Below are 14,707 nucleotides of genomic sequence, written 5' to 3'. Positions count from 1 at the left end.
AACAGAAATGTTATACACTTTGGTATGTTGATAGATTTCAAGTGAATACCCCCTGACAATTAACATTGTATTCGGTAGATTTATCGTTTATTAAGTGACATTATTTAAAGAATGCTATGATAATTAACTCGCTCTAAATGTAATTCTGTTGTAACTTTTTAAATTCTCAGAAATTTCTTCACACTAATTGTTACCAATCACTCAACTCACTGGGAGTTGATTAACATCACCAACTAGTAGATTAACACCATATGAGAATAACTTACTGAGGAAACAATTAAGTAATTCAATAGCAACCAGACAATTAAAATAATAGTCGATAAAAACACTTGGTTAAGTTAATTGCTAAGTTCATTATTTTAATTGCTGTTTATTTAATGATCATTTCAAAGGGGAAAAAATTAACAAAAAAGTAACAATAAAACTGCCGAAAAAGAAATAAATTTACTCCAAAGATATTGATACGAATATAATTTTCTGTCAACTAACTAAATTAATTGAGAGAAATTAGATTTTAAATATAATTTGATTATCATCTTTATCTTCATCCCCTTGATCATCATCTTCATAATTTTCATCAATTTCAGCGCATTCTCATGAGTTCTGAATGAATCTGAATTCAGTTCTTACTTTTTGTCTCATGTTGATCATTTGATGATTAACCTTCAATCCATTCAAGTCATTGGAAATTTAATTGTATAATCAAGTTTAAAATGCTTTACAATGATTGTCTACCATCAATTTAAAAGTTAATCACAATTAAAACTTAAAGTTCACTTAAAGTATTTATAGTATTTAAAGTTACCAAGACATCAGGTTAATTGTTTGGGAAACTTTGATTAACTGGTTGTTGACGATTTAATTTACTGTGTGAACAATTTGTTACTAATCACTGAACATTTAATCACCAATGAATAATTCAACAATTAACGGGACAAATTCAATTCGTCAAGCTTGGCTTCGATTCCTTCATCCTGATCTAATTACATTGGCACCCGATTATTGGCTTAATTTTGAACCAATTTCGTGTCAAGTTAATTTAACAATCGCTGCGATTTTCACAGTTGTCTTAATCATTGGATTAACTGGTAATTTAACAATAATTTACCTTTATTGTAGGTGAGTGAAAATTTCGATTAATTTTTTTATTAGAATGACTAATTGTTCTGTTTAATTGTAACAATTAAAGAGTAAAAGCACTTCGAAATGGCCGAAATACAATCAGTTTGAACATCGCAGTTTCCGATCTAATCATGAACGGGGTAATTGCGGCCTACGTTTACAATAGTACTCAATGTGGATCAGCATTAACACCATTGGGTGAGTAACAATTAGCTAATTGTAAGAAAATCCTTGACCTTCTCACTTGAATCAGTTTAATTACAATGATAATAAATTGTAGTTGTAAACATTTGGTTGATCACAAAAACCTTGATGATATAAGATGATGGTATTATTATTATGTAGTATTTACAGTTAATCAATAAGCCTGTTGATTGATTTAATTAACATGAACTTGAGATGATTTAATTTTGTTCTTTAAACTATATTTAGAAACAATCAAGGCCTTAAGTTCCAACAATTTAATTTTACAAGCACAAGTTGCACAACAATTAACCTTAATTATAGACTATGGTAAAATCAGATGAGACAAAATTTTGTAGTCTTTTTTTATTGATTGATTATTGGAACAATTTAATTCACTGGATTCATGATTAAGGTGATAATAAATTTGTTTCCATGTTGATTAATATTCCGTTTAATTTATTTCTTTTGATTATCAAATCAAACCAATGAAGTTTAAACTGATTGAAAGTGAAAATTAAATCATCTCATTGATTAAAAAATTGCAATCATTTGGGAATTGATTATATTTAAAGTTTAATTAGATTTGGAGTTAATTGAATTTCTAACTAATAACCTTGATTGTTAGCTCATTGTGATGGGAATGATGATCGTAATTAATTGTAAATCTTGACATTAGACAAAAGTGATTAGTGATTTGAATTTATAACTCTCAAAGCTTTTGTTTAAACATTTGAAACACTAGATTTAGTTGATTAATTGTTAAATCAACCAATCGAGGTGTGATTAGATTAAATTTCCTGATTATCGTTTAAATTTAGTCCAGTTTCACTCTAATCCGTTGAATTATCAACGTGACAATTGATCTAATTGCTTCCAATTTCCTAGTAATCAACAATTAGATTTGATATTAACACTATTGGGATCATATTGATTGTAATTTAAATCAATTTGAAATCTGCAATTAGAGTAAAAGGAATTAAAAATTAATAATCTCTTCTGTCGGAAGCAAGTTAATCGTAACAATTTAACTAGACAATTACATCAATCTCTGAGTTATAATAACTCAGAGCAATTAATAAATTGTCCAAACATTAGGAATAATAAAAATATCTATTGATCAATTGATATATGAAAAAAATGTTCATCTTTTCAAATGGAAAATGTTTCATTGTTTTCAATTCTGATTGAATGAATTTTTGATTGAACATGATGATAAATGAAAAACAAAACTGAAGCCATCAAGATGATTACATTGGATTGAATTAAAGATGAGGATGAAGATGATGATGGAAGATTGAATTGTAATATCTTCCACTCAACTGTAAGAATGATAATAATCAACCTCTTGAATAGTTTCATAGATTTTATCTTCTTCATGATAATATTAACCATCTCATAGATTCACAAGTATATATCATCATTTTCATCCCATTATCATCATTGTCTTTTTGCTGAATCAGACATTGAAAATTGAAATTAATGTTGACATTACCTTGATGATGTGCTAAAAAATTGGTTAAGAAAAAAGTTCAACAATCAAGAAGATGGTGAACAAAATCAACTTTAATAATCAGAAACAATTTAGAATGAGGAAAGAAAAAAATGAATCAAATCTTTAATTTGATTAGTGAAAATCAAACATTTCAACGTGATTTAATGTACTGGTATAATCACCGTCATCAAGACTAATTACAATTGATAATGAGAATGGTTGATTTATCTGTCAACTGAATTAACCAAATCAAGTTAATGATAATGATGATTAAGATAATGATTAAGTTCATCGAGGTGAAGATGGAAATGTAATGAAAGGTAAATTGGATGATAAATAATATGATGATCAATTGGATAATTGTGATGCAGAGAGAGAGAGAGAGAGAGAGTAAAAAATGCTAACATTTTAATCATCATGTTTATAATTCTGATATTCATCATGTTATCATCTCAAGAATCATTGGAATTCAACATTTTCAGAACTTGAGATCATCTTTTATCAACATCATTCTCATAATGAGGAGAAACCGTTGAACCAAAGTCTTTGAAATCATATTAACTTTATATGTTAATTGGGATTCAAACTGATAGACAACAGAAATATAATTAATTTAGTTGAGATTCAGTTAATTGTCATGGTTAAATTCAGTTGACAAAGTGTTAACATCCATACTAAATACCCAAGTTTAAAGACAAAAGATAAGTTTGTTTTAATTGTCGAGATGGAAAATCAGTCAAATAAAATTTTCAGATTTTCCCATGAAAATGAAATCAATCAATTATTTTCAGATTAATTGTATCTGTTCATTGGTCAGGGGAAAATATTAGTTAAAACTAATCAAATTGATTCCTTTCTACCTTCAATAATGTAATCAAATCGCAAGGTTAACTAGTCAGTCAGGAAAATACAGTTAATGGTTAACCAGCAATTTAACTCTTGTATTCAGAAATACGGAATTTTTTTATCAAGGTTATCATCAGGTAGCGATAATAATAATGTTGTTAATATTTTGAATACAAATTGTTCAGTGTTGATATTAAGGAGTAGAAGGTGATTAATATAAGGATCGTATTCATTTACCTGGAAAAAAATGTTACCTAACAAAATGATAACATTAATATTTCAATTACTGTCAAATCCATTGAGGAATCATTTTTGAATATTAGATTGCCAGGAGCATTATGATCATGGTGTTGATGATTAAGTTAATTGAATTGGTTTACAGTTTTGGCAATGGGAAAAAATAAATATATTAGTTGATTTTTTTCTTCTCGTCTTCCTCTCAACATGAACATGAATTTCATGAATTTAAGCTTCAATGGTTAATATTATCATTAAAGTTTCTTTCATTGATTGAAATTATTTGTTACATTTTCTCGCCATGATTAAGGAATTGAACTTTTATATCAACTTGTTATTAATTTTCCTCTGATTGTCCTTCACACCAAGATAACTAAATTGAAATGGAAAACGTGATCCAATTGTTAGTACCAACAAAAGCTTGAACTTGAAATTATTCAATTATCGTCAATTGAATTGATCCAATGCCTGAAATGAGACAAGACAAGAAGATACAATTAAAAATGTTATTATTATGATGTAACATTTAGCTGATTAACTTTTGAGTTAACCATAGTTTATGAATAAAATATAATTGAATAATTGATTGTTGGTATTAAGATGTTAATACCATGTATTAATAGATGATGGAAAAAGTTTGGATTTAGATTGATGAATTACTCATTGAATAGTTAATCAATTCTGAGATTAATGAGAAATCACATCCGCTGATATACTTAACGATCGTTTTTAAATATTAATTAAAAGGACAAATGAAAGAAAAAGAGTCATTGGTCCGATTGATTGACAATTAATTGATCACCAAGGGATTTGCTTCGAATTGAGTTCACAGGAAATGATTAAAATTGGAATAGCAATTCAATTGGAGATACAATGTTTACCATCGAGTCAAATGTTGGCCATTATTTTTTTCTTCTTCTTCTTTTCCAACATGAGAATTTATATCAAACATCATAAAGATTATTATCATCAAATCAGAATCAGAATGAACTTGATGATAACTTTATCATCATTTCACATCAATAGATTCAGGGAATGAAATAAGACGTTCGGGATGAATTTTCGAGTTACGAAGAGAGAAAATGATGATAAGTTTTCGGGATTTTCTTTTCTCTCCAGTTTCTTTTTACCTTCAACAGGTAAAGTTCCATCGTCTTTGCCATCATCATTTCTTCATCTCCATTGATTCAAGTAGACATTAAATTTAAGTAAATAGTTGGAGTGAAAAAGAAAAAGTAAAGATGAGGATGAGGATGAGGATGAATAGAAATCAAATATTCTGATTGCAGAGTAACAGTTTAAATTGAAGTTAGTGTTGACTTTTTTTTTTACTCCAAGTTATCAGGAAGAAGATGAAGTTTGCAAGATAAATTTCATGGGGATAACGATGATAATCATGATGATCTGTAAGATATTATCCTGTCGTTTGTGATCCTTGACTTTTCCAAATGTTTATTTGTCTTTGATTCTCCTTTTTTTCTCATTTGCTTGGTTAATCTCAGATTATTCTGAACTTTTCTCTCTCACTTTCTCCCTGGTTTCGTCTCAATGTTTTATAAAGCTTGTTGTATTTATATAATCATTTCTGTGTAATAAGTTTCACAATTTGAACCTCAAGATATTAGAGGTTTACCTTTGATCAAATTAACTTCTTGCTTCATTACCATCCAAGTTAATCCACTAGAGGCTATTTTAATTGTCCTAATGGCTTTTTTTACGTTTCAATTGCTTCTTTGTAATTTTATAGCTTTTGATTGTTGTTCGCCAGCACTTTCAAGTGTGTAATCGGAGTGTTTGTAGAAAATAAGAGAAATAAAAAAATCGTTCCGTTGCTAATCATATTACTAATATGATTCCAAGTTGTATCTTAATGATGATGATGAAATTTTGTGTTATGATTTCTTTGATTTAATCCATTTTTTTCTTCTTCTTCTTCTTCTTTCTTTAATCTTATTCCTTTGGAAAAGGTTGTAAGCTTTATGGATTTGCTGGTGGCCTTTCAGGGACAGTTACGATTATGTCAATAACAGCGGTTACTTTTGAACGTTATCTAACAATTAATCATCAGAACTTTTCTCAACCATATTTTGATTATCGAGGATCAATTGTGTTGATTATCCTTCTTTGGTTGTATTCGTTTATGTTTACAATTCCACCCATATTTGGTTTCTTTAACAATTATATACCAGAAGGACATTTGACAACATGTTCATTTGATTATGTGTCAACTAAATTCGAGTCAAGGCTTTTTGTTTTCATCTTTTTCCTTGGAGCTTGGGTAATACCATCAATTATAATTATCGGCTCTTATGTTGGCATCTATCGAGCGACCCATCGTTCATCAGCTCGTTTTGAAACTTATGCCACAAAATCAGTTCCAAGTCCAACTTTAAACGATCATCACAGTAACAATCCTAGTCAACATCATTCGAGTAACCGAAATGGTACCAACATTTATAACGAAAACTCCAGTAACAATAGTAACAGTAGTGGTACTAATAATCCAACCAATGGTAACATAAATAATAATATAATGATTCAACAGCGAACCCAACACCGAATTAGACTTGAACATCGTCTCGTTAGAACCTCAATGGCTTTAATTACACTTTGGATGATCACCTGGACACCCTATGCAGTTGTCTCTCTAATTGGTATAATTAATCCTCTTCTATTAACACCAACCATGGCCATGTTACCGGCAATGTTTGCCAAAACCTCAGCGGTAATGGATCCCTTTGTTTATGGTTATCTTCATCCGAGAATTAAGTTTGAGGTGAAGAAGCGTTTTTTTAATTGTTGCGTTAAATCATTTCAAAGGTCATCCTCCCTGCGGTCATCGTTACCAAGTAAAACATCAACATCTTCAAATAGATGGCAAAAAATAGCTAAATTTTAACCTCTATCATCATTAAAACAAACATGAAGACACAGAATTTAAATCAACACCAATTTCCAAGATACATTTACCCTTTTAGATTAAAACACTTTCCAAAATGTAAATACACCAATTAATCCATAGCATTGGCTATTATAGTACCACCACAAGTTCAATAGAATTTAATTTTCTCATCAATTAATTTAAATCTAATTACAAGAGGATTAAAAACAATTCAAATTAACATATCAACAAATTTTAAAGAAAATCAATCGATAAAAAAAAGAAGCGGGAATCAGGGGTCGTATTAAAATCTCATCTTTTTGTTGGAAGAAAATTTTTTCTCTCAACAATTAACTTAATTATCTGTTGATAATTTTTCTTTAATTGTCCAGGATTATATTAGAAGTGATTAAAGTTGATATATTATATGATAATTATTTAGATGATAACGATATTTATGTAAAACTAATTGAAATGGTGAAAAGAAATTAAATAATTGAACTAATTGTTATTCAAAATTATTTTTGATCTTTACAAATAAATTGTCACAATTAAAACAAATAAAATTAAAATTCACATAATTTTTTGCAAGATTAATAATTAAACCGTTTGTTTATTTTGGCTTCACATTTGAATCTGTTTGTTTAATTGTTTTGGAAAACATTTACAATCAAATTTAATTGTTCAATTTTCCTTTTGTGTCCAGTGATCAATAATTTACAAACAATTAAAAGGTGTTACAATCAGTTAATAATCAATAGAAAGGGGGGTTTTGTTTGCAACAATTAGATTAAATTGTTTTCAATGGAAATTATTTCAGTTTAATTAGGGAGAGAGTCAAACAATTTAAGTGTATAAAATGATTTAAATATTGATAAACATAATCAATAGTTAAGATAATGATGATGTTTAAATCAAATTTGATTAATATATTAGAAACAATTAAAATTTTCTCACCTTCCATATTACCAAGTAAATTAATAATTAGCAATGATTCAAGTTAATCAATCAATCAAATTGTTTAGTTGATTGTGATTTAGAAAATGATGAAAAAAAATGATGATTTATGTCAATTAGCATTACGATCACAGTTTTTGAGGTAATTGTAGTTAATTAAATTGTGATTTTAAAGTTGTAGAAAGAAGTGTTTAAATTGTTTGTAACAATTGATTTTCTTTTTCATCTGATTTGTGTATAAAATTTTGTTGGATAGTAATTAGTTAATTGTTTGGTTTGTCAATCCTTCTTTAGGGAAAACTGGATGATCAATCAATTTAGGGAATGATAATAAATCATGAAAAGTTAATATGATGATGGTAAAAAATCAAGACAATCAAAGTTGATTAAAAGGAAGTTAAAACAATTAAAAATATGATCAAGATGATGACGAGGTTTGTTTTTTCTTAAAGGAAATTAACAGCTAATTGTAAACAATCAAAGGGAATTGATGAGTAATGTATAATTGATAATACTGATTCTTAGTAATCATCATGGTAAATTGTTGATTAGTTGAAAGTTTTTGTTGTCGATTGACTGGATTTTCATTCAAACAGGATTAATTTTGCTCATTCATAATAAGATGAATTTAGTAATTGTTTGTAAATCTTTTTTTTTGGTCATTATTGGATTTAGTTAAATGATGTTGGAGGAAATTCTTGTGATAAATTATTTTCATTGTCATTTTGATGCCACTGGTTAAGATAAGATTGGAAAAGTGACCTTCCGTTTTCGAGAACAGATTGAACATTATGTCGACGAATATAAGAATCAAAATAAACAGCGATCTCATTACAATCAAATCCGGAAGAGATTATTTTATCTCGATGTTGAAGTAATATGGTGAGACAAAGGAACAACATAAATGCATTGGATGAACCCAATTCAGTGGGTGAGGGTAAAAGGGGTTTATCATCATTGATGTTTCCATTATTGGTGTTTTTCATTTTGTCGTTATTAATATCGACATTATTTGTATTGTTATTTGATGGTGATGAAGATGAAGATGAAGATGGTGGAGGTGAATGATTTGATTCGTTGGTTGATGATCCATTTGAATTAAGAATAACAAGTGATGAACATGAAGATGAATCAGATTTGGCTCCGTCCAGGGTTCCACCAAAAGCTGAATGAACTTCCGACATGAGGTCAGATGGATCAGAACCCGAACCATATCCTTCGGATCTTTCCTTTTCTAAACCTTGAGTATTACTGTTTCGTGATCCTAAAAGTGCACCCGCTTCAGCGGTATCACTGTTCGGTGTAAGTCCAGCAGTATTGAGATGATGACCTGAACCAGTGTTACTAGAGCTTCCTTCTAGTATGACTAATCCACTGTTTGATGATCCGGCACAGTCATTGATGTTAATTGTGTTGATCAGATTAGTTGTTTCACCATTTTGGGTGGGAGACCCTGGTGTTATGGTGAAATTTTTGAGACATTCATAGGAAACACTGCGAGCTAATCCCCGAGGGATAATCCAATCTTGTTGATGATTATTAGCCCGAGAATCGGTATACTCTCCATTACAATGGACAATCAGATCTTGTTCACAATCGGTTTCAACTTCATGAGTTGAGGTATTAACATTATTGGGATAAACAAATGAACCCGAATGAAATGATGAAGGTGAACTTGGTTCACTATTATCCCGTCCAAAACTACCCAAACTATTTCCACCACCAGTTTGACCGCTACCACCACTCGAGCCTAACCGACAAAATAAACGACGCCTTTGTTGACATCGTAATCTGACCGCAGCTGAAGACGAGCTAGAAGATGAAGATGTTGAGGTATTATTTTCACCACCTTTGATTCCCGCTAATCCACCAACTCCATGGATTCCACCTCTTAAATCGTGATGATTAACTGTTGCTGATGGATCTCCATCTTCCTCAATATCAACAGATGAATTTTTAGAGGAACCACCGACTGATTCAAAGCTGGTTAATCGGCGACAATCACCATCACTGTCAATGCTGAATCCTTTGTCAATCATTTTTGGTGGAAAATTGAACGTCTTAGTTATTGATTCTTCCGCGTCCGGTGAATCAATTTCTCTAGAATCGTTGGATAAAATCTTTGGAAGAAATCGAATAGTCCGAAGAGGTCGATTTCCTTTCAATACATGAGGTAAAGAGCTTCGAGTGGTCTGAGTTGATTGGTTCGATGCCGAATTTGAATTAACCTTTACACCATTTGGTGGATTAATGTTTGTATTATGAACATGATTATCTTGGGGCAATATTTTGTTCACTGATGTTATTGTCAATGGTGATGATGATAAATGATTAGATGTTGCTGATGAGGCTGATATTGATGACCTTTGCCGTTGATGATCGATATGATGACTTAAATAGAGACCATTTATCTTTATGGATCCAGAATTTTCAAGATCTCCACATTCAAAAGTTCGAGTTCCAAATTCTGGTAAACTATGGTTCATCAAACTGAACTGATCTCCATACTTGTGATGACCACTACGAGGATAACGACGATTAACAATTGGTATCTTCACATTTCGACTTGAACCGAGTGATGATTTCCGCGATGAGGATTGTTGCTGTTGATTACTCCATTAATCAAATTATTACTTTTTTTATTATCACAATTAGTCTGATAATTACTACTATCAATTCCATTACTGGACTTATTATTACTCTTAATAGCAGAATCGTCTTCATCTTCAGCATCTTCAACATCTCCATCGTTTTCATCTGATGAACCCTGATGGTGATAATTAGATCGAGAGTGATAACCTTTACCCGATGTGGCCAAATTAGTGGCCATATTGGCAAGATCGGCTTCCATTACTAATGCATCTTGAGTTGAACCTTTATCAAGATCATATCGAAATCCTTCATCGTAAAGGGGTAGATCATCAATAGGAACGGGAGGGATTGATGACCAGAGAACTTCTAACATGGTTAGAGCACAATCGAAGGGGAATTCCCGTTTCAACTCAAGAAGAATCCACCGATAGCAGAAGAGTAAATCTTGAGCACCAACTTGTTTTAAGTAAGAGTAAAAATCGCTATCATAATATTGAAGTAGACGAGATAGATAATCAAATTTACAGCTGATCGCTTCACCATCAATTGTGAAATTTTCTCGAAGTCTTAACATTAATCCACAGAAACAAATGTAAGCTTGTGCTTCGTCCTTCATTGCATAAAGTAAAGGTGAGGCCAAATCGGACATTCCCTGACAATATTTAACTCCATGATTTAAGGCAAAAGTGGTTAATATGTTAAGTAAACTGACCACGTTAGGGTTATTATCAAGATCAGCTGATGATGTTGATAAGCTTGAAGATGACGGTGGTAAAGATGATGAATAAAAAGGATGCATACGATCAGTTCGAAGAACATCTTTTCGAACCATATTAAGGGTACTATCGACCGTCTCATCTGAGCCAACCATTGAAGTCCACAGAGTTTTCATTCTATGATATTGTTCCGCTTTCTCCTTGATATATTCATATCGTTGGTTTCCCGTTAAACCCGGAGGGTAAACGTTGAGTAAATGTTTCCAAACGGCTCGACGTAATATCGGGTCAACACCTCGTCGGAATATTGAAATTCGTAATTCTTGTAATGACCTGATTCGACCTTGAGCGTCCAAGTAAGTGTAATATTGTTTCTCATTCAATGGACTTGGATTCGTTTCAATTGGACTTGATGTTGCAGATCGACTAAAAGCCTTGCTAACAATTTTTTCCACCTAAAGTAACAAATAAAAAAGAAACAATTTATTAATGAGAAATTATTATTTCGAAATTAAAATTAACCTTTGAATTGTCATAAAAAAACATAATTGATTTGATTTGATTTATCTACATTCAATTAACATGTGTGTTCGTTGTCTACGACCATTATTGCAACAACAATTATCTGATTGATTATAATAAAACTAATAAATTCTAGAGGCGTCTAGTGACAACGGTACTAATGATCATAAATTACTTCTGAATATCAAATCAAAATTAATCTAATTAATGATTAAAATCAATTGTTTCAATTCAAAGTTACCTTTAACAAAAGGACTTTGACTTGATTTGATTATGTTGTTAATTTGATTTTCAGGTAAGTAAATTATCATAACAAAAGGGTAATAATAATTAAAATACAGGTAAAAATATTGTCGCCTGTAATTTATGTCAACAATTAAAATATAAATATAACGTAAATTTTACAATCAATGTAAAAATAAGTTGCGTAAATTGATTAATTTGATTGAAACATCGCCTTATTTTTTTTGGATAAATTAATGTTTAATCAATCATCAGGTAATTAAAGATAATCAAAAAATGATTAGTGGCTTATGAGGCCAATGGAAAAAAAAGATCACAGAGTGTAAATGATTAGGAAATTAAATCAACACTAGATTAAGATTATTATCATAATTAAGTTGGTAAGATGATTTTTTTGATTAATATGCTCATCCTGGGTTAAGTATTGGTACCCACAAAAAAATCAACAATAAAAGACAACAATTAAAACAATAAAATGGACGAGCCTCTTAATTGTAAACACTAAATTGTAGTTGCTTATCAATGCTTAAGGGGGAAAAGTTAATTGTGATATTAATTTACGATTGTAATATATTGTAAAGACATGGATGATGATTAAATCAATTTTTTTTGTGGTTGATTAATTGGAAGATAATAAAAATTAATCCAGTCAATGTACTTCAAAGGAAAATATGAAAACATTAAATCTCCGATTGAAGGTCAAATACTAATTTAAGAAAATCGGTAAGTGATCAATTGATTGGAGAAAATAATCAGTCCTAATCAGGTTCTTAGAGCAACTTAATTAACATTTGATTTCTAAGAAACTGGACTCATGGATTATCAACTATCGAGATTAAGAAGGTGTGTGTTTTTGTATTAGATTAGATCAACGATCGACGGGGTGGGTTGAATAGCCCATAATCAAGCGGCGAAGTGGAATGTATCAAATCAAATCGATTTATGTTTATATTTTAAGTTTAATCGATTGTGATTATTAAATTATAAGGAGTTAAAGGTTAGTCTTAGGATACTTACTTTGTGGAGAAAAGTATTTGCAACTGAAGTTGTTTGAGTAGCGGCAATTTGAGCGGCACGAGTTAAATCAGCTACGGTAATTATATCCCAATCAGTTAATGAATTTTGTCTCTCAACTATTTTCATCCTGATCATTAGGTAAGGTTTCGATGAATTAAGATAAGTATCATCCAAATTCCAGTCACTTTTGAACGGAACAAACGAATTCAGGTCACGTTTAAGATAGTTCAATAAGAGATCACTAATTGTTAAGGAGGTTATGAGAAAATTAAATTAAATTGAATCAATAATTAGTTATGTAGATATGATTATGATATAATGGTAATTATAACACATGTATTTTGATCACTTATGTATAACAATTAACTCTGTGTATTTTTTACAGTTCAATATACAAGTGAAGGGATTTTACACAATTAACTGGGCTAATTTTGATCAAGAAAAAGTTGTTGTTAATCACGTACACAGTCAAATTGTTTGTTGTGTTTGTTTCAAATCAACTTGTCTCTTTTGATTGCTTACAATTACTATCAAGATCCAATCAGCTGATTAGAAAGTTAATCACAATGGTAATCAACTGATTATAATCACTGATTGAAAATGACGGAAAATATGAAAATATTGTTTACAGTTAGATGACTTTGGATATCAAAGCTAATTTATAATATATTAAATAATTTGAATGAGCTTTAGGAAAAAGTTAATTGTGATTAAATCGCAATTGGAAACTAACAAAAATATCAACACTTGAAACTTTATTCTGAAAATATAATAATTTTTTTGGGAACAATTAATTTTGAGTATACAAAAAACGATAATAATAATACCAATAATCTCAACAATTAACTAAATTGTTATGTTTTTTTCTGTCCAATTAAGATATGATATGTTACAGTATCAAGTCCATAGAGACACAAAAAGATATTTTTTAATTGTTATTTTCTAATTCTAATTGTTTCCATATCGAACAGCAATTTAATTGACAATCAACTAATCAATCTAAGTGATAATATGTTACATACACAGTGATTGTTTTTTATTGTTAAATTACAATCAATAATTAGTTAATTGACCTTTCCCGAAAATTTCACTTTATGATTAAGGTTTAATTGTAAGATAATTAGGAAAAATCGTAAATAACCACAAAAGGATTGATAATCTATGGAAAATAACTATTACTGAATTAGATTAGATTTATAACTGAGGATTAAAAACAAAACAATCAATCAATTTGATACGGAAGCTTGTAAACTGATTTGATTATCTTGTTTGCAATTAATTAATCTAATATTAATTGTTAGGTTTAATTTGTAAAAATAATCTCAAAAGATTTTATTGGAAATGAATGAATAACAATTTGGTAAAAAATTGTTAAAAATCTCAATGGAAACAATTAAAACTCAATCAATCAGGATTCAGGTAGTATTAATTTAGTTGTGATTGTGATTGATAAATAACAAAATCAATGATAATTATCATTTCTCGTTATTTTCCAAAAGTTATAACTAAAATTAGGGGAAAAATCATTGTAATACTAATAAGGAACAGAAGTAAATCAGATTAGATCGGTGGGAAATGATTAACAATCAAATTAATAAATTGTAATTAATTGTCGAAAAAGAAATTATATCAAATAGACCTTGGAAATGTAGATTGGTTTGGAAAAATATTCTATGAATAACCTTGATTATGAGAGTTAATCAACAATTAGTAGGAGATTTCGACTGGACACTATTAAGGGTTGCGATTATTACTATTACGTGACAATTAAGGTAAAGGGAATTGTGTAATAATAATCAAGAGTTACAATCAAATAGTATCTCTAGACTGTTACTATCAATAATAAGTAGCTTTAATTACAAGAATTTCAATCCTGGACTTGGAGAAATTTGTGAT

At 29.7% G+C, this 14,707-nt stretch overlaps 2 protein-coding genes across 2 annotated transcripts; one reads left to right on the top strand and one right to left on the bottom strand.

Moving 5' to 3' along the window:
• Positions 1–675: 675 nt before the first annotated feature.
• On the top strand, positions 676–7,218 carry LOC128388696 (rhodopsin-like). The gene is made up of 3 exons (XM_053348127.1): positions 676–1,119; positions 1,190–1,320; positions 5,851–7,218. The coding sequence occupies exons 1-3, from the start codon at positions 911–913 to the stop codon at positions 6,780–6,782; spliced, it is 1,272 nt and encodes a 423-aa protein (XP_053204102.1). The 5' UTR covers positions 676–910; the 3' UTR covers positions 6,783–7,218.
• A 139-nt stretch (positions 7,219–7,357) lies between these two features.
• LOC128388641 (uncharacterized protein DDB_G0292186-like) lies at positions 7,358–13,718 on the bottom strand. Its single transcript, XM_053348069.1, is given in 4 exon segments — positions 7,358–10,317; positions 10,320–11,484; positions 12,812–13,052; positions 13,705–13,718. Coding segments are annotated over 4 exon segments (3,345 nt in total). The 3' UTR covers positions 7,358–8,392.
• Positions 13,719–14,707: the final 989 nt, after the last annotated feature.

This window comes from Panonychus citri, unplaced genomic scaffold, assembly GCF_014898815.1.
Source record: "Panonychus citri isolate SS breed McGregor unplaced genomic scaffold, ASM1489881v1 Contig00101, whole genome shotgun sequence".
NCBI classification, from domain to species: domain Eukaryota; kingdom Metazoa; phylum Arthropoda; class Arachnida; order Trombidiformes; family Tetranychidae; genus Panonychus; species Panonychus citri.
The sequence above is the reverse complement of the archived record's forward strand: the minus strand, read 5'-3'. Positions and strand labels throughout refer to the sequence as shown.